Source organism: Doryrhamphus excisus, linkage group LG20, assembly GCF_037039965.1.
Source record: "Doryrhamphus excisus strain RoL-2023G ecotype Guam linkage group LG20, RoL_Dexc_Guam_v1.1, whole genome shotgun sequence".
Lineage (NCBI taxonomy): Eukaryota > Metazoa > Chordata > Actinopteri > Syngnathiformes > Syngnathidae > Doryrhamphus > Doryrhamphus excisus.
Window position 1 is genome coordinate 8346397 of NC_136376.1, and position 26513 is coordinate 8372909.

A 26513-nucleotide genomic window follows, 5' to 3' on the forward strand; every position below is an offset into this window, starting at 1 on the left:
GCCAACCAAAATAACCCTGGAAATGCAGCGAAATGCAGCAAAATGCAGCGAAATGCAGCGAAATGCAGCGAAATGTGGCAAAATGCGGCAAAATGCGGCAGAATGCGGCGAAATGCAGCAAAAACTAATCCAAGAGGTAACAAAAGACCCCATAACAACATCTAAAAGAACTACAGGCCTCATTTGCCTCAGTTAGCGTCCGTGTTCATAACACCACCATAAGAAAGACAAGAAAAAACCTTGCATGTATGTCATCGGTATTGGTATCGGTATCATTATTGGCCAATTTTACTCATGGAATATCGGAATCATTATCGGCAGCATAAAATCCTGATCGGAACATCCCTAACATAAGGTATTTGTTACTTGGGTATGTCATTAATGTGTTAAAGTTTCTTTTTTGTTGTTGGTTTTAAAGCGATAAGAATAACAATAATCTTATAATCATATAAGACTTAGCAAATACTCCATATAAACCTTGAAATTGCGTGTTTACATCACATTTAACTATTAATCTGGTTTGAGATCACCATGGAACACCATGTACATTTCATAAGTGAGCTTTTATCTAAAGTGAGCATTCTTGAAGACTAAAAAAAAAAATAATCAAGATAAAAGATAATCAGCAACTATATTTTTATGACAGGCTGCAATGTGGAGTTGGCCTGAGAAGAGGAAAGCCTCTCAAAAGGTTTGAAATAATGACTTGTGAAGACATAAATGCCAGGACCTTTTTTTCTCCCATTAGACAAAAATGTTATCATGCAATCTCTTGCAGAGATATGGGAAAAACACTCCTATCTTTCTTTTTTTTCCCCAATAGAGGTGACTTCTGATCCTTCACTGATAACCCTGGTCATTACAGAGATGAGCAGTAAGGGCATGAGAGGACGCACACACACACACAAACAGATAAAGATGAAGAGATAGCATAAAAAAAAAAAAAACGGGTTCTCACTGTCTTCATTGACATATTTGGAATTATCCGTTGAGGGACGAGGAGATGGATTGCCAAACACGCTCGTCACACAGATAAGCAGACAAGTGTTTAACAATGAAGTCCACAGCTCGTAAATCACCCAGCATCCCGCAGCAACACATCCAACGTGCAACTCGCTCACCCTCCATTTCACCTGACACACTAACTTCACTCAACACGGACGAAGTCATTGGTGGATTCTACTTGATTTAAAAACATGAAATATACTACCTTACATATACCTTATGGGCAAAAATTGACTTCAATAAACTCTGCTTCTTCCTACTTCTTTTCCATCACATCTCGAGTGATACAAAACAGAAGGTTTTCGACTACTCCCCCCGACTTAAGAAGCTTGGGAAAAAAAAAATTGTTTTCAACCCGCTAAAGCAACTCTGGCTATTTTAAATCATAGGGCACATATAGACAAACAACCATTCACACTCACATTCATACCTATGGACAATTTGGAGTCGCTAATTAACCTAGCATGTTTTTGGAATGTGGGAGGAAACCGGAGTACCCGGAGAAAACCCACGCATGCACGGGGAGAACATGCAAACTCCACACAGAGATGGCCGAGGGTGGAATTGAACCCTGGTCTCCTAGCTGTGAGGTCTGCGTGCTAACCACTCGTCCGCCGCGAAGGGGGTTGATGTTGCCCTGAAGTAGCTAGTACACCAGGTACCAACAAAACACGAGGAAATAGTACCTTTGAATGATATTCATAGTTTTCACAAAGTGCATGCAGACCATGCAACATCCATGTGTATTACTGTGTATAACTGTGTATTACTGTGTATTACTGTGTATTACTATGTATTACGTGATGGCTGTAGTGCATCTGTATTCACATACATGCACCATCCGTGTGAATTCTAGCACAGTGGTAGTACATTTTAGCCAAAACGCTGACGACAGCCATCATCGCTGGCACTGTTACAACATTCTGTTGGAGGTATGCTGCTGCAGCTTTCTTCTTTGTGTGTGTGTGTGTGTGTGTGTGTGTGTGTGTGTGTGTGTGCGTGTGTGTGTGTGCATGTTTGAGGAAGTCTCCCATTGCCCACAAGCTTTTCCACACACACACACACACACCGAGGCACACACAATTTCTACTCCCAATTTGCTTTATGCTTTTCTCCTGTCTGTCTCATTGGCTTCCATGACGATGATGTGTTCAAAGACCCTCTACAAAGCTGAAGCCATTTGCAAAGGGTTGCAGTTAATGTGATTGGCGGGAAGAAGGAGGAGAAATGAATGTGCTATATGACCCCTGATGTCTGTTGGGAGTCCCATGCAGAAGGAGGAGTGGAGGATGGAAGTGTAGCGACAAATCCTTGCACATAGGCAGTGGATTTGTGCAGCTAAGAGTAGTCAGGATACTACGCGCCGTGACAGGCATCATCAGTGGCTTCAGCACTTTCTGACGGTGTGGTGTTAAAGTCCTCCGGCATCATTTCATCACATTTCAACATCCATGTGTGTGTGACGCTTGTGAACTCTGCCAGCAAAAGAAGGCAGACACTGACGGCGGATATTTTTATTCCATTTCCTGGTGGCCTCACTCCAGCTTCCAGGACAAGTTGTGTTTGTTTGCGTGTAGTATTTAGGCTATCATGAGGAATGAATGCCTCCATCTTTGTTGGCCTGATGTTTATGTGTTTTGTTTTAATGGAAGCACATACGTCCCCTAAGTCCCCAATGTTAACAATCCAAAAATATTATGAAAAAATTACTAAACGTTAAAGACTATTGTGGTGGAACCTCAATAGTCAATGACAACTGAACACCAAATGCAGTTTTTAAATGAAACTTTTTATTATTAAAAAGGAGAAAAAAAACAAACCTACCCATGTAGGTGTGAAAAAAAATACCTAATAACTGGTTTAGCTACCTTAGCAACAACAACTGCAATCAAAGGTTTGCAATAACTTGCAATGGGTCTCTGTGGAGGAATTTTGCCTCACTCATCTTTGCAGAATTGTTGTAATTCGACCACACTGGAGGGTTTTCCAGCATGGACCGCATTTTTAAGGACACAGGACCTCCTTCAGCAGAATACATGGTACAATTTATCACAGCAGGTCCTGAAGCAGCAAAACAACCCCAGGCCATCACACTACCACCACTATATTTTACTGTTGGGGGCCTGCAGTTCTTTGGATGTTGTTGTAGGGTCTTTTGTGACCTTGTGGATGTGTCGTCACTGCACTCTTTGTGTAATTTGCCACTGTGCCATGTTTTTGTCTTTCGTGGATAATGGCTCTCACTGTGGTTTGCAGGAGTCCTAATGCCTTTTCCAGACAAATAGAAAAAAAAAACACTTTTTCATACCACTGTGCCATGTTTTTGTCATTCATAGATAATGGCTCTCACTGTGGTTTGCAGGAGTCCTAATGGCAAATTCCAGACAAATAGAAAAAGAAAAACACTTTTTCACACCATTGTAAATAAATACTGTAATTGGGGTGTTTGTTTACCTAAGAGGACAAGGTGTTATTTAGAAGCAGGTGAGAAGTGGAGAGCCTCATAAGGCTTGTCTCACAGTCAGGAAATCAGTTATTAAAATCTCCATTTCAAATTCTTTGTGTGGAGTTTTTGCACGTTCTCCTCGTGCATGTCTGGGTTTTCCTCCCACATTCCAAAAATATGCACATGATTGGCTGGTGTAAGTCAGCTCATCTATGACTACCATAACAGAAGTTATAGAAAATGGATGAATAGATGGAGAAGTCAATATATTAAACAACTTTTTTTGTACCTTTAGCTTAAAAAAAACAAACTTTTTAAACAAGGTCTATTTTCATTCTTTTTTAAAAAGACGTATGCAAAAAAATGCATCAACTCTTCCATCTTCTTGTGTGGTTCCCATTCTTTTTCTCCTTTGGAGGGCATGACTGAATGACAAGGCACCTTACCCACACCAATTAACACACACATACACACACACACAATTGCAGAGTCCCTCTTTTCAAAACTTCAGGCTCAACAATACAAGCTGAACCTCGTCTTAAAGCCCTCATCCAATCAGAGGTCGACAAAGTGAAGAGTGGAATTGATTGGCCGAGACAACCATTGTTGATTGATTACCATGAAAGACACTTTTGTTGGTGACTGCAAGGCAGTGCGCTGAGAGGAAACGCTTCAACAGTCTTAAAATAGGTCACCACCCATACTAAGAAAAAAAACAATATTTGGCTGCGATAGCGAGGTGTGTGATGAGACAATCCCACAGCATTGTGGGAGATTAAAGTCCACAGATTATTAGCCGTGAGTAGTATTGATTAGTTGTGGTTCAAAGGTTAACAGAGCAGTCCAAAAAACAGACTTAAGACAGAAGTAGAAGGATGTTTAATTAGGCTTCACTTATCTTTAACATTCATATGCAAACAGCAATCATTAGTGACGAGACGTTCAGGGTGACTCCGTATCTTGTCTTTCCACATTGCTACAAAATAGTGCAACAGGTTGAGATCCAACTTGGGTCAACAACATTCTCATCAACATCCATAAAAGTCCATATTTCCTTACATTGAGAAATATCCACAATACAATTAAACTTTTCTTCATCATCTGGTCACACTTTGAATTCAAGTGGATTCATACTAGTTTGGAAATGACACAACATATCTATCCATTTTCTATGCCGCTTATCCTCACTAGGGTCGCAGGTATGCTGGAGCGACCCTGGACTGGTCGCCAGCCAATCACAGGGCATATATAGACAAACAACCATTCACACTCACATTCATACCTATGGACAATTTGGAGTCACCAATTAACCTAGCATGTTTTTGGAATGTGGGAGTACCTGAAGAAAACCCACACACGGGGAGAACATGCTAACACACATCTTCCCGATCTCCTGACTTTGTGGCCTGCATGCTAACCATACCATGCCAATTAACCTCCCTGGTGGAGATAATAATTACATATTTTAGACTCGGTTGTACAGTGGTCGAGTGGTTAGCATGCATCATACATTTTGTTTTGTCATACATTTGATTTTGTTGTTGATTTTTTTATATCCTCTTATGTAATATTACTGATACCTGGTGACCCGTGTTCAGTTTGTAAATGTCTGATACATTTGTCCCTCGTGTATCGCAGTTCATTGGTTCCAGACCCGACTGTGAATTTCCATCAAGTTGGAGTCAATATTAATAATTTAGTAGTTATAGCAAATAAAACCTGTTCATGATTTTTTAAACAGCCTTGTAGATGTGAAATAACACTCCTATAGTAGCCTTTACACTCCTATTATTCTTTGTTTACACCACATTGCTCAACTGTAATTCTCAGGCTGCAGGATCACTGCAGGGACTTAAGAGATCGCTGCTGCTTATGGCTCATTTTGGCTAACCTCCAAACCTCCACCTCCTTCTAAACTTAAATTATTCCAAATGAGTGGGGAAGAAAGGCAAAGTAAGAAGCCAAAAATGTACCACTTCCACATAGAAGGGGAGGAGAACCTTTTTCACTCTATTGTGTCAGACATGGCATAGCTAATGTTGTCTCATTAATGTAACATATGTAACACCTAGTGACAAAAATACATACAACTTGTCTTTTAACCACAAAACAGTGACCATATAATCGTTAAGAAGCAAATTCTACATATTAGAAGACCTCTAAAACAACATATGTCACTTTCCATATGTTATTTCCAGCTAGAAAAAAATCTCTCATTTTAGGCTTAGAATGCAGGTTTCCCCGCCATAATCATGTATTTTTTCAAAATAATAACCACTAGCAGCACTCATGCACCTTGGAGTAGTTTCATTTACATAAGGGATCTCAAACTCAATTTACCTTGGGGTAGGGCTACTGGAGGTAGAGTCTGAAGGAGACTGAGCCGCATCAAGGATTGAGAGTAGGGCCACAAAATGTGAGTAGGCAAGCCGCAAATGGCCCACGGGCCGCAAGTTTGAGACCCCTGATTTACATCAAGGTTCTTTCGCAGCAGGGAAAGCCTTCATGATCGAATGCGAGATAATGAAATCACTCTGAGCTCAATAAAAGGGACCTTTTCCTTTTTTGCCACCCCAGTGATAGAGAACCAAATCCTACCATACGTGCACCTGCAGACACACCCACTCAATAATTATTTTTACCTTCTCAATATTTTTCCATACCAGTACATTCCAAAAAAAATCATAAACATGCTGTCAAACACACATAGCAAAGCAACAGGTGGCAAGACAAGAAGGCATTGTTGTTGTGCAAAAGACACAATGACAACAAATGAGGTAAAGGTCCATAGTAGCTGAGGACTTGAACCTAAATATGACATAAAAAGACAAATAATCATACACTTTTTATAAAATTACCCATTATCAGACAACAAAATATAGCTACCAATACAAAGGAATGTATATTATTGTTATTTATCCAGATTACATAGCCAAGTGATGCCAATTGGGTTTCTTCACAACCCCCCAAAAGTGACTTTAAAGTGACATTTAATTATATTTCCATATATATTATGGATATGCTTTCATGCATTTACCTTATCTTTTCTAATGAGAGCGTGCAAGCAGGGGGCCAGTGTTGCCAGACTCTTGTGCGCTAATGAAGTGAGCAGATTTGTTATGTGCTCAGCAACGTGCTACATTGTGCAAGCCCCTGACAAATGCGTAACAAGTATGACGGCAAGGCCAGTGCAGACATATGACAGACCCACACTAGTGACAAAGAGGGTGACAATCGGTGTAATGAGAAGAAGAAACAGAGCTGGAGCGACTTGCAAAAAGAGTTTTTCCCTCCCTCTTGGTTTCAGAGGAGGGGTTTACTGGTGGATCAGGGTCAGGGGGGCTGTTCTGAATGCCAGTGGGAACCTCCTCCTGTACCCCGATTGGCTCAGGGGGATGTGAGTGAGTCCTGGGGAGGCCAGTAGGGAAGGTGAGTGGTCTGAAAGACTGCTTGAGGTGGAGCGGGGGGGTCGGCTACCACTGCCTCTTAAAGCCTTGGGACCGCTCATTAGAGCAACATAGTGATACAGAGAGGAGGGGAGGTGACATATTTCCAGCAGGGGAACTTATCAGCCAAGCAGTGTCGGTTCAACCTCCCTTGACTTATTACCTGAGGCCCATTCAAACATTCACAGAGAGGTGCGGAGGAGGGGATTAAACATTTTCATTTTGACGTGAAGAAACAGGATTACAGCTTGAGCACTTTTTGGACCTTGGATACAATCCTCCTGAGTTGTTGTGTCAGATAGAAAGGCATGGCACAGGGACAAAAGAGCCCCAGGTGGGCATTAACCCAGCGCCCCTTCCACTTGGCACTGGGCCTGTGGCTCCTCTCCCTCCTCCAAATCCTCCTCAGCGTCTCGGCCGCAGACGAGTACGACTACTACAGCTGGCAGTCAGACAACTTCCACAACGGGCGCTTCTACACCAAGCAACCCCAATGTGTGGACATACCGGCCGACTTGCGTCTGTGTCACAATGTTGGCTACAAGAAGATGAGGCTGCCTAACCTTCTCGACCACGAGACCATGCCGGAGGTCAAACAGCAAGCCGGAAGCTGGGTGCCACTTCTGGCTAAACGCTGTCACGCTGACACCCAGGTCTTCCTGTGCTCGCTGTTTGCACCCGTATGCCTGGACCGGCCCATCTATCCGTGCCGTTCTCTGTGCGAGGCCGTGAGGGACAGCTGCGCTCCCGTGATGGAGACTTACGGCTTCCCTTGGCCGGAGATGCTGACGTGCGATAAGTTCCCCATTGATAACGACCTCTGCATCCCTATGCAGTTCACCGGAAACCACGCCACCCAGCCGCCAGGTACGCAACCTCACAAGTTTATCTTATTTGATCCTACCCCTTCATCATGTCATCTTTTAATGCAATCTTACTAAAATTAATAAAAGTCATTAAAAAGAAGGTTGAGGTGAAAAGTGATGTTACAATAACTTTACTGCTACTCTTAAAACTCAACATTTCCAATAAAGTTTGACTAATGAGTTCACATTTTAAGGTTTCATTTGTGATTCCGGATGTATAAAAACATGCAAAAACACTCAAAAAAAAGTAGAATGAAACATTAGTATTTCAGTACTGTATTGGTGGTATTCGTACATTCTGGTGGAATGTGAATTTGAACAACAGCATTGAATTATTTTTAATTCAACGAAGAGGTAAGCCTCTCCAGTATGAAGACCTTTTGCACAAAACAGTCCAATTGGTGTTACAATAAGAAGCTTAACTATTATGTCATCAATTTGTTCCTATTTTATAATTTTGTAATATTAATCAGCCAGCAGTTTCTACCACAGGGGGGGTCCAAAGATTTTCCACTCAAAGCAATCTACATCCGGGAAAATGTAAGGATGCATTTTGATATTTTGTAAAGCAACACGTGTCGATATACTAAAAAGTTATCTATATTTCAAGTCATTTTTTTACATTTTGCAAATTTCCCAAAATTTTTCTTAAATAATCTTAAAAAATAATAGTTTTGTAATTTGCAGATTATTTTGACTTTATTCCCATATTATTACAATTAGTATTAACAGCATTTCAACTCTGCGCTACTAGAATTATTTTATTGTTCTTTATAATATTACAAATATGTAAAAGTGCAACTTTCTTGTTAGAATACAACTTTTTTTGTCAGAGATGTTTTGACATGTTTTCTCCATTTCCCCTTTTTTCGTTTTCCAACAATTTTCTTGTATATTTTCCTCTTGTAAATATGATTTTTATTCCAATAATATTTAGACTTTATTCTCGTAAAATTACAGTATTTTGCTTTTATTGTCATAACATCATGATAACTATTTCCACAACCTAATTTCCCCCCCAAATTACTACTTTATTGAATGTTTTGCTTGTTTTTCATATAATTTACACATGTTTTTTCATTAAAATTTCAACTTCATGTAGCTAAAATTACATCATTCTGAGAAAATTATTTCTTCTGATTCAATTACAACTATTTTTGACTTCATTCCTACTGCTGATTAGGGCCACCATACTGCTAATCTGTTTAATTTTATTTTTAAAAATGACAATAAAAAAACAAAAAAAACAAAACAAAAGAAGGCCAAAAATGCCCCCAGGCCGCACCTTGGTCACCTCTATTCTACTCCAACAAGTTCCATGTTGATGACGGATGAGCTGTGAAGTGAGAGAAAATATCCAGAGGAGGTCAGTGAGTCAAAAAGAGGTTTACTTTTCCGTGTTGAGGATGGTTCCACGCCATCGCCGCATGCCTCAGGCCGGGACAGGGACGGACTTTGACAGACTGAGACACGGGCTGGAGACAGAGAGACTCCGGCTGCCAGATTGTTGGCTGACTTGAGACAAATGGACTGTTGTGCTTTACTGAAAAGGTGACACAGTTGCATCAGCAGATGTCCATCATGAGATAATCAATCAGTCTAACAGGTGAGTGTGCGTGTGGAGAGAATGTCACATCACTCACAGGATGCTAAGATGAGTCCGTTTCGTGGGATGACACTCGGGCTGCGTTCACATCTATACTTCACTTTCTTTGATCTGAATTGGTTGATGGGATGTCACATACAGTAAATGCTGTACTTATAATCAGTTTGTTTAACTAAACTGCAGAAAGGGTAGGGTGGTAATAGGAAGCAGAATTTGGAAACCAAAAATTTTAAAGTCATCTTTTACACTTTAGTAATGATTTGGAGTGCATGAGAAAGTGGAAAGGAGAAAATAACACTCCTTATTACAACATGGTCATTTTTAGATGTATTACAAGTACATAGACTGTACAACATAAAAGCAACATTCACACTCACATGGCAACTCAATATGTTGCCATATGCACATGTATACAGGCAGGAAGAGAGTTCACTCTGTGCATGGGTTTCAGCACCATGAACGGAGTGAGCAATTTTGTCGTCCATACAGTTTGTTTGTCCCAACATAGTAAAATAGTATTAGTTTTTTTCAATATATTGTATATGTTTTTTCATTGTATGTAGTTTTCTTCAAAACAGTGCTAATATCTAGTTGTGTTGTTACACCCCCAGTACTTTGGTTATTGTTCCAAAAGGTCAGACAAAAACCGATCTGTACAATTTTTTTCCCCCACAAGAAATAATGTAAATCCAATTAATCCGTTCCAAACGTCCAAAACTATAAATAAATAAATAAAAAATAGTTATAGTTTTATATGCGGTAAACAATGCAAAACTTTATAAATGACAACTGGCTGAAAATCAATAGTGTTTTATGCTTTCTTTATCAAATTGCTGGTGCTGTCTTTGCCCCATGGAGGGTTATTTAGCAGTTGCACAAAATAAAAAATACACAGATGGGGAGTCAGCAATGCTTAGGGTGCTTTTTTTTGGAACAATACAGTATAGTGCAAACAGACTGCTTTGTTATGAGCTATATATTGTACAAAAATCAGGGCTAAATTTGTTCCACATCGGAACCAAAAACCGAGTTTTCCTGTGTGTTATGTGACTATGAAAATGTACCATAAATGGTCCGATGCTGTCCTGGAGAAGCTATGTCAAACTAGCTCAACCTCCCATAGCCGACATCATGCTGTACTTCCTTAGACACTCATCCCTAATCAATAGGTTTATGCAGTAGTCACTAAGAAAGTAAAAATCCCTCCACAAAGTCTTCCTGGAAGTCTGTTGAGGAATTTTTTTTTTGTGGAATCCAGCAGACAAACAAATGTCAGGGAAAAAGTAACCTCGAAAGAAGTAATAAATCTAAGAAAGAAATGATAAGAGCTTTGAAAGAGTGGAAACCAAACCAGAGAATTGTGTGTGTGGTAGACTATCTGGCCAGCCTGTTGACAATAACGTTGAGCTCTGAGAGGGAGCTGATGGGAGTCTGTCGACAGTAGAGGAAGGTGGGTGGGTGTGGAGTGGGGGGCAGCTGAGGGTGTCTGCTGTGCCTTTGTTGGACCTGGCAGCCAGCAGGCCAATTAGCAACGGGGGCCAATTACTGAGTTCCTAGTAATTAGTCAACAAGACAGAACAAGAGAGGCTCAGAGAGAGAGAGAGAATGGGAAAAGAGTGGGATTGTCTCGATGAGGAGAGGAGTGAAAGGAGGAGAAGGAAGCGGAAAAGTGAAGTGCGTCGGACGAGGGAAAAGCTTCCTGACGCTCCTTTAAATACTCACAGTAAATGCTTCATTGTTGTAACGACACTTATTGACTCCAGTAGGTTCAATTAGTGCTTCTCATTTATGTTTATTCTGCATTGTTTTAAATGGGAGTGAGACCTTAAATATTGATTTGGGCATGTTTGATGCCAGTTTTTCCAGGAGGCTAGTGGGTGTGAAGATGGCTTCCACTGTCTGGAACCGATGTCCATTTTGTAAACATCCCACGTTATCCATCAAGAAATGTTTTCAAACAAATTTAGATCAGTGGAACACACAGAGTGGTCCTCTGGAAGAGGTTCTCGACCGTTCTCCGGTTAAAAAAAAAAAACAGACCTTCAATCATGACGGACATCTCCACATACCCAAATAGTGTTTGACGCCCCTGCACAACCTGAAGCTCCAAAAGTATCCCATATCATAATGGCGCCCCCTTCACTGCCATCAGAAAGGACCATTAATGATGCATTTTATGTCATCGGATAATGCAACTTTCTTCCACCTTTCAATGTTTGCTGCTCTCATCCAAATTTAGTAATTTAGTACTTTTGAAGGAGACGTTTTGTTATTACAACCATTCTCTCGCAGATACCATGTGATGTTTACTGTACTGCACTTAGTACCAGTAGCAACCTTTATTTGGGCAAGGGATCGTCCCAGTCGGCCATTTTGTGGGTCTACCACGTAATTTTTGTGTTACATACCTCTCAGAAGTCTTACGACATCCAATGAGGCTACGGGAGGTTTTGCTTATGCAGATCTACAAACCTACTATGTTCAAAGAGAGAAATCATATGCCATTAAGAGATGATGTTAGTGTGAATTCCACATTTTTGCTAAGATTTTGGCTTTTACAGGCTGGGGTCCTAAATGTGTGATCAGCTGATGAACAACCTATTTTGGTTTTATGGTTGTCATACATACATTTCTTTGTCTCCTGTTTCAAACTCTACTTAGAACCTCATTAATATCCATCCATCCATTTCTATACCGCTTATCCTCACAAGGGTTGTGGGGGGTGCTGGAGCCTATCCCAGCTGACTTCAGGTGGGAGGTGGGGTACACCCTGGACTGGTCGCCAGCCAATCACAGGGCACATATAGACAAACAACCATTCACACTCACATTCATACCTATGGACAATTTGGAGTCGTCAATTAACCTCCCTGGAAGAGATAATAATGACACATTTTAGACTCACTGTACGGTGTGAAAGTGGTTTGCATGCAGGCCTCACAGCTAGGGGACCCAAGTTCAATTCCACCCTCGGCCATCTCTGTGTGGAGTTTGCATGTTCTCCCGTGGGTTTTCTCCAGGTACTCGGGTTACTATGGACAATTTGGAGTTGCCAATAAACCTAGCATGTTTTTGGAATGTGGGAGGAAAACGGAGTACCCGGAGAAAACCCACGCATGCACGGGTAGAACATGCAAACATACATCTTCCCGATCTCCAATCAACAATGCAAAATGTAAATTCTTGCAATTTTTCAACTGATAATCAATTTTATATCAGGAACGTATTAACAAGAAGTTTAAACACATTAGATTTTCCACACAGCTTTAGCTAAGCTTTAAAAACGACCAGAAAACAGCAGAACATCATTTTAGTCCTGTCGATCACATTTCTGCGACTTATCTTGGCTTTTAATCAAAAATGTTCACAGCCAAGTGACACCAATCCCACATAATCACACAGTGGGAAGAAAAGATTCTGTGGTGAATTTGTGCAGAGCTGACTTATTCCATTAGGGAAAACGGACGCGCTGTTTTCACAGGACGGGGATCAACTATGTGACATTTTGCCTTTGCGGCTCTAGTAACTCATTCTTTTACACGCTCTATGAGAAAGTTTCTACTACTGCCTCCTTGTGAAGAAAAAAAAAAACAAAACAGCGATGTCTGCTTTAATAATAAACATCACTGGGAGAAAAGCTGAGCAAAGATTATATCAAATCTAAAATGGATTGTAGGTTTGACAGCAATATTACATATTGTACTTTTTTTAATTAATAAAATAAAATAAAATAAAATAAAATAAAATAAAATAAAATAAAATAAAATAAAATAAAATAAAATAAAATAAAATAAAATAAAATAAAATAAAAACTTTAAAAAATTTAAAAAGCAGGAAAGCAGGAAGTGAACAAATGTAACAGTTACTGATTGTAAAAGTACCAGATGGAGGGGTAGGATTTAATAAGCTTTGTTTCTTCCTACTCCTTTTGGACATGTGGAACTGTGAACTGATTATGGGATGCACTCAATTGTAATATGATGCATGTTCAAATGAAATAAAACCATTACCATTACCATTTGAACAACATAACTTGTATTTGGAGACTCAAGTTCAATTCCTGTCTCTATGTGGAGTTTGCATGTTTTCTCCGGGTACTCCGGTTTCTTCCCACATTCCAAAAACATGCTAGGTTAATTGGCAACTCCAAATTGTCCATAGGTATGAATGTGAGTGTGAATGGTTGTTTGACTATATGTGCCCTGTGATTGGCTGGCGACCAATCCAGGGTGTAGACAGCTAGAATAGTCTCCAGCACGCTCTTGTGAGGATAAGCGGTAGAAAATCTAACTTGTATTTGAGTTTTCAAACAGTCAGGGGATGACATTTATGAAGCAAAACAAATTATTAGACATGCATATGAGACAATTTTAGATACACAAACGCCAGCCAAAATACGTATGAGGGTGGCACAAAGACAGAAATGCAAGAACACAAAACATGCAATTTAACAAGCTGAAAGGAAGGGTTGGACAAAATCAAATGTCCTCACAGAGAAACATGTCCACATATTTATAGATGTCAAGAGATGGGCTGCACTTAGACCACACACACACACACACACACACACTTTTCGTCCCCACAATAGAAGTTGGGATGTTGAGGGTTGTGCTGCACAAAGATAGAAAAACAATCACACATACACCATGTAATGACTGTAATCCGAGCATCGTTCTTTGTACGGACCAACCAAAATAGATAGAAATATAAGAACACAGTCAAAATGTCAACTCCATAATTGCCTATAAGCCAATGTATCTAATGATGATCAAACTTTAAGGGCGTGTGTATTACATGCACGCTCGCACAGCCCATAGGGGGACACCACAAATTGGAGACACACGCATTGTCCACTTGAGACCGCGCAGTCATATTGTCATCCTCGCCGCCTTCAGTGATGTGGCAAGTGTAAATTACAAGCATGCAGGAGTGAGACTGTCAGTGTCCCTGGCAGCACAATGGCCGCTACTCATGTGGCCATGGCTGCTTTTGGAAAATGTGATCCAATGTTCTGTCCATGGAACACTGCCTCGGCCTTTTTTGAAAACGTCTGTATAGAATTCCTGCAAATGCAAGACGCGTGCTCTACTTTAGGGGGCCCCTGGTGGGAGGTGGGGCTACATTGGGGGGGCTCCCCCACACCCCTCCCTCCCCCTACTGTTTTGCATGCTACATTTAAACAGATGTTATAAGCGTTCCAACATAAATCACACGCTGCATTTCATTTTTAACATAGTACCGTTTTTGATGTCATAAGTGTTGCTGCTCATAACGTGAAGCGTCCAAATGAGGCACGAGGTAGTGAACCACATATTTTTTTTTTTAATGGAACATTCCTCTCGTAAAAGAAACAGTCGTACTGAGGCTGCAGGGGATGAGGGAAAAGTCATGTCACTATAGATCAGATGACAACACTTTTGGATTCGGTCATCTTTTTTGGGAAGGATATGAGTTCATGATGGTGTAAGGAGTATTATTGTAGTTTTTAAACAAAGTCTCAAAGGTACCGCAATAAGGAAAAATCACAAAATTTACCCTCCATGCTAAATTTGGACAATTTCAAAGTGTTTTTAATAAGCTAGTGAGATGTGTGTCAGTGAGATGTTTTTACTCCATATGGAAAAACGGCAGTGACAAGCACCTTCCAGAAACTTTTCCTATTTTACAACAACTCATCATAATGGGTAGGAATAACGATGCCCCTAATAAGTCAAGCCTGTATTACATTGACGCCACGGGCAAACACATCAATCCAATTCATTTTGATTCCTCGGCCAGACACCACATTCAATCCTCAGCATCATCCAAACACTTAGTTGCTGTCCAAACACTTTTGCTGACTCCCCCCACCCCCTCTTCTTCCCAACACGTCAACACCACCGGGCTCCCCGCCAATCCACAAACCCCCCGAGGAACCCAAATGAATTATAGCACAGGCAGAAGAAGATGTAACAGCTTTATTCCATCATGTTCGTGGGTAGACTGAGTGGTGAATATGAATTTGGATAGCTCTGTTTATAAGAATACTTGAGATAAAACAAGATTAATTTTGGTATATAATCATTGCTTTATCATTTCTAGTCAATTTTGACTAAATTATGCATTTTTTTACCTCCTCATCCATTCAACATAATAAAATCCCATTTGTTTCTTCTTTAACAATTATTTTCATTCATTATTTTCTACCGCTTTTTCCTCACGAGGGTCGCAATGGGTGCTGGAGCCTATCCCAGCTGTCTTCGGGCAAGAGGCGGGATACACCCTGGACTGGTCGCCAGCCAATCACAGGGCACATATAGACAAACAACCATTCACACTCACATTCATACCTATGGACAATTTGGAGTCGCTAATTAACCTAGCATGTTTTTGGAATGTGGGAGGAAACCGGAGTACCCGGAGAAAACCCACGCATGCACGGGGAGAACATGCAAACTCCACACAGAGATGGCCGAGGGTGGAATCGAACCCTGGTCCTCCTAGCTGCGCGCTAACCACTCGACCGCAATGCTGCCCACAATTTTTTTATTAAAAATAAAATTCTAGCTAAAATTATTTGGCTAAAATACTAGTATTTTAATCCATGACAGAGTAGTTTTACAATAAAACTGAAAAATAGGAGCACATTATAAAGTAATATAAGTAAAGATGGTCATAATTTACTTGCATTGCTTAACAGGGAAAAACTGTTTAATGGAGGTCATGCAAGGTCATAAAAAACTGTATGTGTTATGAAATGGACTAAGTTGTTTCCGTTTGCTATGCGCCAAATAAAATAGTAAAATAAAATAGTTTTAAATAGTTTTCATAATACATTTCTTAGTAACCTAGCCTAGTAGTTATGTCTAACACATACGTATGCTGTTTTGTTCAAAATTGACATACAGAGCAGAAATGATGGAAATCTACCTAGCAACAAGTGATAACACAAATGTGTTATAAAATAATCAAAGCAATTCTGTTCATTGGAAGATGTGGGCTCGCTAAGTGATTGGCGGACCACCTAACCACCATTGTGCGTCTATGTCTTGTCAATGAAAGGAACGGGAGCCCTCACAGGAGGAGAAAGTGGCAGTTAGTTGACAAGAACATGCTTAGACTACCTCAAATGCAATGTTTAGGGGGGGGGGTTCACCTCACCCTGACCCGAGCGGCGAGGCATTGCTAAACTTTGACCTCTCTCATTATCTGGCCAGACACTGAGGTTTGGGCTGGGGTGATGATAACCTCTGAACTCTGACTTTTGACCCATCGGTCTGTGCCACACCGTGCTAGCACAGTGTGGGTGTGTTTTCATATTTGACGTGAAGAGTCAGAGTTTGGAAAATATGTGGGAAATTCCACAAAGGCATTGTTAACCTTAACAATAACATTTTTTTCTTCTTATACAATGGATTCAGTCCACACCTTCTGTTTTAGACGTTCTGCTGCATAATCTCTCAATTAGTGAAACGCATTGTGTGTGTGTGCGTGTGTGCGCGGGTGTGAAAGGGGTGATAAGCTCACCATGACTATATGGAAGTGCCTTATTATTAAATCTTTGTGCGTATAAGAACAATAAACAATGCATTAGACATAAATCATTAAAAAAACATCCTTAAAGGGGAACTGCACCAATGATGCAAGCTTTTTTTAATTTTTTTTTTTTGCAGGGTTTCATAATCAAAATAGATGTATCCCAATGACAGCATTGTAAGCTAGCTCAAATTAACTAGTTTTCTTGTGTTATAATGCACAGAAAAGGGAAAGGGATTGTGAATGATGGGCAAATTCCCCCTTAAATTGCAGTGCCCCTTTAAGTAATATTAATCTAGAGTTTTAAAAAAATCCAGAAAAAAATATTTGTACTCATAAAGAAGCAATAATTAGCATAATTTTTACATTAAACAATTATTTATACGTACATTTTAATTTCAACTCAGCGATCTTATAATTAAGTAATGGTAATGTAATGGTTTTATTTCATTTGAACATGCATCAGATTACAATTGAGTGCATCACATAATCAGTTCACAGTTCCACATGTCCAAAAGGAGTAGGAAGAAGCAAAGCTTATTAAATCCTACCCCTCCATCTGGTACTTTTACAATCAGTAACTGTTACATTTGTTCACTTCCTGCTTTCCATAATACAGTTTAAGTTTTTTTTTTGTATTTTATTTATTTATTTTTTTAATAATGCACCTCGTACCAAAGTACAAGGTGATATGAGCATCCAATGACATAATGGGTACCATAGTAAGTGTCAATATAGTGATATGTATAGCACATCATGACTGGTTCAAGACTCTTCATCCTTAGTACAATATATATATTTAAAAGTTATATAAACTAAAACAAATATTAAATAAATAATATTATTATTATTATGTCATTTTTTAAGTTTTGTATATATTTCATTTCAATCAAACTGTAAAAATAAGCAAAATGTGGCACCATACAGTTTGGGTTATAATTGAACTAAGTTTCCTTCTGTCACAGTGTGCAGCTGGATATGAAGGACCATTTAGCTTCCTGCAATGCTCATGACCACACCTTCAAACCCAAAATAGACTAATTTTAGAGCAAACATCCTTTAGCCTACTGGAGTGCGTAAGGCCTCCACTGCAAATAGTTTCTGACAGGTAGGGAGTTGGGCTGAAAAGGGTTCAGGGCTTAATGATTTCTTACAGACATCGCCATTAGAGCTATTTTAAGCTATTTTGACCTTCACAGAGCCAAATGAAACGTGCAATTCTGCTCACTGGAGTCCTCGTTAACGCGCCACTTTTCCTTCTTTTCCCCTCAGTGTCAAAGGTGTGCCCGCCGTGTGACAACGAGCTGAAAGCAGACAACATCATGGAGCATTACTGCGCCAGTGACTTTGGTAAGTCGACAATAAAGTAGATGCTGTGACACTTACTACACCGTAGCAAACACTTGACAGTTTCTGCAATCAGCAGTCTGCACCCTGACAAGAATAAGAATAAGAATGGGTGACTTTTATTGTGAAGGCGCACACAACACAGAATATGATCTATGTTCTGATGTCATTAAAACACAACAAAGTAGAGAGGTAAAATTAAAAATAATATGTGGTATATGAGGCTGGTTAGCACGCAGCTAGGAAACCCGAGTTCGATTCCACCCTCGGGGATCTCGGGTTTTCTCCAGGTACTCCGGTTTCCTCCCACATTCCAAAAACATGCTAGGTTAATTGGCGACTCCAAATTGTCCATAGGTATGAATGTGAGTGTGAATGGTTGTTTGTCTATATGTGCCCTGTGATTGGCTGGCGACCAGTCCAGGGTGTACCCCGCCTCTTGCCTGAAGACAGCTTGGATAGGCTCCAGCACCCCCGCAACCCTCGTGAGGTAAAGTGGTAGAAAATGAATGAATGTTTGGATTGAAGGGCTGCACAGTGGTTGAGTGGTTAGTTTTTTTTGTCAAGTGAACACCCCCCCCCTCCCCACTATGAGTTCAATGTTGGCTATTGGCAACCCCAACTTGTATAATATTAATATGAAACGCCCATTATGACTTTGACCCCTGAAAAAGGCATGATCAAAAGATTGCATTTTTGACCAGCAAATGTGACTAAAAACCACATTTTCTTGAAACTCTTTAAAGAAGTTCCCTAATCCAATGTGTCATCTGGCAGGAACACACAAGAACCTATAACCATTATTGTGTAAATCATATTTTACACAGCAAGCGCATCCAACCACCACCACAAAGTCGGTCTTGGTCATCACTTGATCAACTCCAATAAAATAGTTTGGCCGACTAACAGCATCGTTGAAAATCACTGTCAAACATGGCGGCTCAGAAAGCACTGCGGGATTCTTTTTGAGCATTAAAATGAAACATGATCACGTAGAGTAGATGGCAGATACGGCGTGACGGTTAAAAGGCATTCCTTCGTCTTCAAATGTATGCATTTATATCCCAGGGTGACAAATGAGTTGACACTTGAGGATGAATCTACGGTGTTCTTGTAATAGTTGATGGCTGATAATGGTTTGATCTCTCGCACACATTTTCAGTCTTCCTCTTCTTCTGTCCCCTCTATTTGCCCTCCAGTCATTTCAACCCGGTTTTATATTACCCTTCATCTTTTGATGCATTATCTGATATCTTTGCCAACATTCCTTAGTGGACAATTCCAAAAAAAACTGGCACACATTGGATCAGTAAAGGTGAAAGGCGGAATGAAAATTAAATGTGGTTTTATTCATAATAATACTGTTTTCATTTATTTTCATTTGCCGGGCTGCAGTGTGGATAAGTGGTTAGCACGCAGGCCTCACAGAGAGGAGACCCGAGTTCAATTCCACCCTCTGTGTGGAGTTTGCTTGTTTTCCCTGTGTGGATTTTCTCCGGGTACTCCGGTTTCCTCCCACATTCCAAAAACATGCTAGGTTAATTGGAGACTCCAAATTGTCCATAGGTATGAATGTGAGTGTGAATGGTTGTTTGTCTATATGTGCCCTGTGATTGGCTGGCCACCAGTCCAGGGTGTACCCCGCCTCTTGCCTGAAGACAGCTTGGATAGGCTCCAGCACCCCCGCAACCCTCGTGAGGAAAAGTGGTAGAAAATGAATGAATGAATGAATGTTTGGATTGAAGGGCTGCACAGTGGATGAGTGGTTAGCACACAGGCCTCACAGAGAGGAAACCCGAGTTCAATTCCACCCTTCATTTTTTTTTTCTTTTTCCACCAAGTATTTTATTGCCTTTGTTTGTTAGGACAAAACAAAACTACAGCGGAACCTTGGTATTTGAATGCCCAGATTAGTTTTTTAAGAAATATTTTTGCCCTAAATTTCGCCCTGTTTTTTTTTTTTACATTGTACAACATTGGGGACTCCAAATTGTCCATAGGTATGAATGTGAGTGTGAATGGTTGTTTGTCTATATGTGCCCTGTGATTGGCTGGCCACCAATCCAGGGTGTAACCCGCCTCAAGACACCTAGGATAGGCTCCAGCACCCCCCGCGACCCTTGTGAGGATAAGCGGTATAAAATAAATGAATATTCGGATTGATTGCTTTAGAAAGAGTGAGTTGGTCTCTTAGTATATAATATTATGACAATATTTTACAAAACATAACAATAATGAAAAACAGTCACAATCACACATTAAGAACACACAGATTTTTGCAGTTATTTTATGAAATTCAAGTCGTTCAAGTCTAATGAATAGCTTGAAATGGTACAAAGGTAAATGGTGAAGTTAAAGAAAAGAAAAAAACATAAACAAATGGTAAGGTTACCAAAAACATAAAATTGATGTGTATTTCAGAATGATACAAAAATGTGTGTATAATGGACCACAAAATGGGCAAATGATTTAAAGCGGTTCTATAGAAATGGAAGTGCATCTAATTCCTACCGGTGTTCCAAGTTCTGGAATATTTACTACCTCCTCTGTCTGCATACAAAACGGTATGCCCTATCAGGTGAAGAGCATTTTATGGAGAAATTAATTTGTTTCAACAAGAATTTGAAATTGGAGTGTTCTAAAATTTGTGACCGGTAATTAATGATTTCACTTTTTGAAACTGGTGGACATTTTTACATTTACAGGTCCTCCAAAGAGAAAATATTGTTCTGTCATTATATTTGACAGATATACTGTATAGTCTGTTGACCTAAATATAGGACGACTCTGAATATAAGACTCCACTTTTTTAATGACACCTGTAGGATTGCCTAGGATTTATGTAGATTTCCGATATTCAATGATGTTTATATTTCATTTTTAGCTGTAATATACACCCGTTTCTTACACCCTCTTGCTTGTCGGCGCCAAAGTTGCCACCTAGAAGGAACTGGATGGGGAGTCGGGGGCGCACATGTGAGTTAGTTCAGCACACACATTCCATCCCGTAACACGCTATCACACCACATGCACCGTGTGTACGTATCGGGAGATGTTTATGGAACAGTAGACAGGCAGACGTTGAGTCTTCCAACAGAGCCACGGCGATGGCTCACAGCGACCCCCATGCCTTTGCTTGGACCATGATTAATGTCAGCTGTCAGAACGCTCGCCCAGAGGATTCCTGTCTCGAGTGGTTGGCAGTTTCATTTTCATCTCGCACGAGTTAAAATATGCACTTTTAAACACAAGGCATGATGGGTGGTACAAGTCGGTGCTTTATTAGTTTGATATGGCCAAGACTTCTGAAACGCGACCTCTGCATTCTTAGCACGGCATGTATTTATCGACAAAAGTTTTACTCTGTAACATATATAAAATGATCATATTACGATAGTCATTGGCTTTACTGCAGTGTACTCCAAGGTAGATCACTTATGGGAACTTGAACCACATCCACACGTTGGCAACTCCTCCAGGCAAACACAGTTAAACCGTGTATTGGACAACATGGTAGCAAACTACTCATCCAGCATTAATACCAACAATGAGTAGCACCACTAACATTTTAAACCCTGTCTCTGTCACATCAACTACCCTCATGTTCAACCATAAACCTCCTCTTTGGTCTTCCTCTACGCCTCCTACCAGGCAGCTCTAAACGCAGCATCCTTCTACCAATATATTCACTATCTCTCCTCTGGACATGTCCGAACCATCTCAGTCTGGCCTCTCTGACTTTATCTCCAAGGCCTCTAACATGTCATGTCCCTCTGATGTACTCGCTCCTGATCCTATCCATCCCGGTCACTCCCAATGAGAACCTCAGCATCCTTCTACTAATATATTCACTATCTCTCCTCTGGACATGTCCCAACCATCTCAATCTGGCCTCTCTGACTTTATTTCCAAGGCCTCTAACATGTAATGTCCCTCTGATGTATAGTTCTTGATCCTATCCATCGCGGTCACTCCCAATGAGAACCTCGGTATCCTCATCTCTGCGACCTCCAGTTCTGATTCCTGTCTTTTCCTCTTTTGTATATAAGAAACAAGACTTTTTGTTTTGTTCTAAATTTTTGACCAGTAGTGTACATCAGAGGTTCTCAAATGGTCTCCACTGGGGACCCACATTCCCAAATGGTCATTAAGATTGTACCTGCTTTTATTGAAGTACTTTTAATTAGCATTTATTGTTATTATTTATTAAATAGACATGTTTGTTATGAGTTTTTACACATATTAGTATGTCATTTAATTTCATGTATTTATTTATTTCTTACTTCATTGATCATTTTAAATCAATTTTTTATTGATTTATTTATTTTATTTTACAGACCTACATATTTTTTACATTTTTTTACACCATTTGTATATTCCTTCATTATTTTATTTCAAAATTGCCATAAAGGATTTATTCACGGAAATGAGGAACAATCATAACTGCATGTATGCAAATAATGCATAAATGAAAATTCAATATCATAATTCCAGTAAATCAGACCACAAAATCTGACATTTCACTAATAGTGCAATGAACATATACCTAGGTGACTCAAATATTGCTCAATTTTGCATACATTTTGTTCCATATTTTAATAGAACTGATATCTCCTGTTTTTCTTCTCAGTCCTCAAAATGAGAATCAAGGAGGTGAAGAGAGAGAAAGGCGACAGGAAGCTGATTGCGGCCCAAAAGAAGAAGAAAGTGTTGAAACAAGGTGTGCTGCGGAAAAAAGATCTGAAGAAGCTGGTACTCTACATCAAGAACGGCGCCAACTGCCCATGCTCGCAGCTGGACACCCTGGGCTCCAACTTCCTCATCATGGGCCGTAAAGTGGACCAGCAGCTCCTTCTCATGTCCATCCACAAATGGGACAAGAAGAGCAAGGAGCTGAAGTTTGCCATCAAGTACATGAAGTCCCATCAGTGTCCAACCTATCACACTGTCTTCCAGTGATGCAGCTCATTGTCGTATTTGTAGAATCCATTACACTTTTGATTTATTTCCAAATATTTCACCCTTGAGTCCATAATCCCGGTCTAAAGAATATCTATAGGCTGGTAAAGCTCTGCTTTAACAGAAAGAGGTTACATTTTTATATCATGTAGAGGAGGAACCCTCTTCTCATGACAATTTATTAGGACTTTAGTGTAACTAGCGGACCTGGAGAAGCTTTATTTTTCTATTCATAGATTTTATATAAACAGCTGCACACACACACAATGCCATTTTAGCCCAATTCTGTCTCACTCGCTCAAGCTTTTTTGTATGTATAATATTTGTATGTACATCATATTTGTGATATACAGCATCCAGGATGCCTTAGTGTTGGGTTGGTCAAACATAGATTGGTGTGCTGGACCTAAAATCTCCTACTGAATTACCATGACAACTATTAGAACGTAAATATTCAAATTTCCAGGTGAAATCATGTTTAATTATGTAACTATTATTGAGGGTGTTTTGCAGAGGAGTGATTTGCTAAATGTGGACTGTGCAATGGGCCGGTGCTGCACAAATGTCCCAGAAGAACCTGAAGTAGTCATAGATGTAACGATGCAAGTATTAGGTAATTCCTTCGCATAGATCATTAGCAAAGCTTTTTTCCTCCGTTGGGAAAGAAGAATAGCCAGGGAGGAAGGTGAAGCGCTGAGAGACGAAATTGACTGGATGATGTTGCCACTGACTTTAGAAAAGGAAGTTTCCACATTTTTCAAACGGAAGAAAGAAAGAAGAAAGTTCCTTAAAAGAAGAAAAGTAAAGAGACTCTGGACAGAGCCAACAATGTCACCGGTACTCATTATTATTTTTTGTTTGTTTTGGTTTTATTGCATTCTGTCTTTAAATGTTTCCTTTTTTGTACTTTGTTTTAATAAGATTCTGTGATATGAAAGCAGAACTCATATACATGAAATATACATACATAGAAAACAAATTCACTGTTCTTGTAGCAATAAAAGATGAAATTTAACCTTGACTATATTTTTTTAATCACTTAACCTGTAAGTAGTTCTGTTACTTTGTTTTGCAAAATGTAAATGAATAAAGTATATTTGAAATTTTTTTATGAATATTTCTTGGAATTGTGTTATTTGTTTATTAGAAGTATATAAAAAAACATTGGAATGGCCCCAAAAATGACACATGCGAGCCAAGCATAATTTCTAGAATGTTTGTAAAATCTGTTAAAGCCCCCCCAAAGGCAATTTAGATGCCGAAATAATAATAACAATTAGTTAATACTAATAAGAAGTATTATTATAGTCATTTTTGTACCTTTGTATTGAGTTGTGGACTCCTATAGAGCAGCTACACATGCTAACTCGCACAGAAAACTTTCCAGATCCATGGATTTCCTGCTTCCGACCCAAACAGTCTGTTTAATTTATTCCACTCACGACCCACCCCAAGGCACGCCGACTCCTCTCTGATTGGTCACACTCTCAAGCGCTCCTGAGGACTTCCAGATAGGTCAGCGGGGACTGAAGGCTCGCAATCTGCAGTCCGTATATGAAGTTGACATAAAAAAAAAATCTGAAACGGAGCATTCAGAGCCAACCCAAACTTCTTTCAGGGCTCACTTCCAAATATTCAAATATTCTTGTGGATCATGTTAAAAATGATCTTCTAGATATTCTGGTAATGGTTTTATTTCATTTGAACATGCATCAGATTACAATTGAATGCATCAATAATACACAATAAGCAAAGCTTATTAAATCCTACCCCTCCATCTGGTACTTTTACAATCAGTAACTGTTACATTTGTTCACTTCCTGCTTTCCTAATATATATTTTTTTGTTTTTTTTGTTTTGTTTTTCTTTTTTCACGTACCGAAGTACGAGGTGATATGACCATCCAATGACATAATGGGTTCCATAGTAAGTGTCAATATAGTGATATGTATAGCACATCATGACTGGTTCAAGACTCTTCATCCTGGTATTTAGCAAACATCAACTGCTTGTATTGTTTCTTGAATTGGCTCATCGTTGTGCATTGTTTGAGTTCCTTACTCAATCCATTCCATAGTTTGATTCCACATACTGAAATGCTATGGCTTTTTAACGTAGTCCTAGCATATAAGTGTTTCAATCATCATGTTATGATCATCAAACACATGATCAATGACTTATAGACAATTACTTGCCAAATCCTGAGACATTTCGATTTTCCATGATTTTTAACCAATCTTGGTCAAATTTTACAAAAGTGCTTGTCACTCCCCTAAAAGGTATGTACCAGATTTTGTTGTGATGCAGCTAAACTCCTTAAAGTTACATTCGGGGTTATGCAAGTCAAGTTATACCTATGGGGTCTAACTGGTAAGAGTACCACCATGCGGTGTATTTTTCTGAAATACAACACAGGCAACACAGTAGGGGTGCATATTTTGGCCGGTGTTCAACCTTTTGTATGCAACACTTCAAGTGTAGTAGAGTTAGTCTGCACAAGTAAAGCGTGGACATGTAATGAAGACTTAGGTAAGCGAGGTGACAATGCTGGAAAAAAAAAAAAGTTATTGTAGCTCGGGTGATTCAAAGCAGAGAGAAATGAGGGGCAGAAAGTTGGCAGGATCCAACACACACCTATCAACACCTCCTAAAAGGTCACTTAGTGTGGTTAATAAGGGCCTGATGAGGGAGCGCCACACACAGACACACAAACAGTCTAATGGGGTAAAAGGAGCTGATTCTTACATTTTCTGATGTGGACCTGCCAAAATGCGCTCATAAAGAGAAATGTTCTCACAGCAAAATGGTGCGGTGTCAAGAGTTGATGCCAAAAGACACAAAGACAAGATCACACATACGCACACAAACGCAAAAAGGCACAAAAATTAGCATTCTGAGATGTTAACTCAAACAGATGTAGATTTAATGTTTGCTAAATACAAGGATGAAGAGTCTTGAACCAGTCATGATGTGCTATACATATCACTATATTGACACTTACTATGGTACCCATCATGTCATTGGATGGTCATATCACCTCGTACTTCGGTACGTGACAAAATTTTTTTTTAACTATATTAGGAAAGCAGGAAGTGAACAAATGTAACAGTTACTGATTGTATACTTTTTGATACTTTCCATTTATTCAAAAAATGGACATTGCATTATTTCCCACAATGCAACATCAGTTTAAGCAACGGAATTGGGTTGTTATGATCACTCAAGGGTCTTTTTTAATTTAGATTCAAGGTTTATTTACTGAAATCTCCAGATAACAGCCTTTCATAGGAAAAAAATCATAAAATATTCCTTTTTCATATTTT

General features: G+C 39.6%; 1 protein-coding gene across 1 annotated transcript; it reads left to right on the plus strand.

Moving 5' to 3' along the window:
* The first annotated feature begins 6977 nt into the window (after positions 1 to 6977).
* Positions 6978 to 24305, plus strand: sfrp5 (secreted frizzled-related protein 5). The gene is made up of 3 exons (XM_058058369.2): positions 6978 to 7764; positions 18157 to 18234; positions 22862 to 24305. The coding sequence occupies exons 1-3, from the start codon at positions 7206 to 7208 to the stop codon at positions 23188 to 23190; spliced, it is 966 nt and encodes a 321-aa protein (XP_057914352.1). The 5' UTR covers positions 6978 to 7205; the 3' UTR covers positions 23191 to 24305.
* Positions 24306 to 26513: the final 2208 nt, after the last annotated feature.

What these genes read in the sequence shown, in the direction of transcription:
- sfrp5 (XM_058058369.2), top strand. Translation starts at nt 7,206, where the DNA reads ATGGCACAGGGACAAAAGAGCCCCAGGTGGGCATTAACCCAGCGCCCC. An exon ending in CCACGCCACCCAGCCGCCAG is followed by an intron (nt 7,765 to 18,156) that starts GTACGCAACCTC and finishes TTTTCCCCTCAG; the next exon opens with TGTCAAAGGTGTGCCCGCCG. An exon ending in TTACTGCGCCAGTGACTTTG is followed by an intron (nt 18,235 to 22,861) that starts GTAAGTCGACAA and finishes TTTTCTTCTCAG; the next exon opens with TCCTCAAAATGAGAATCAAG.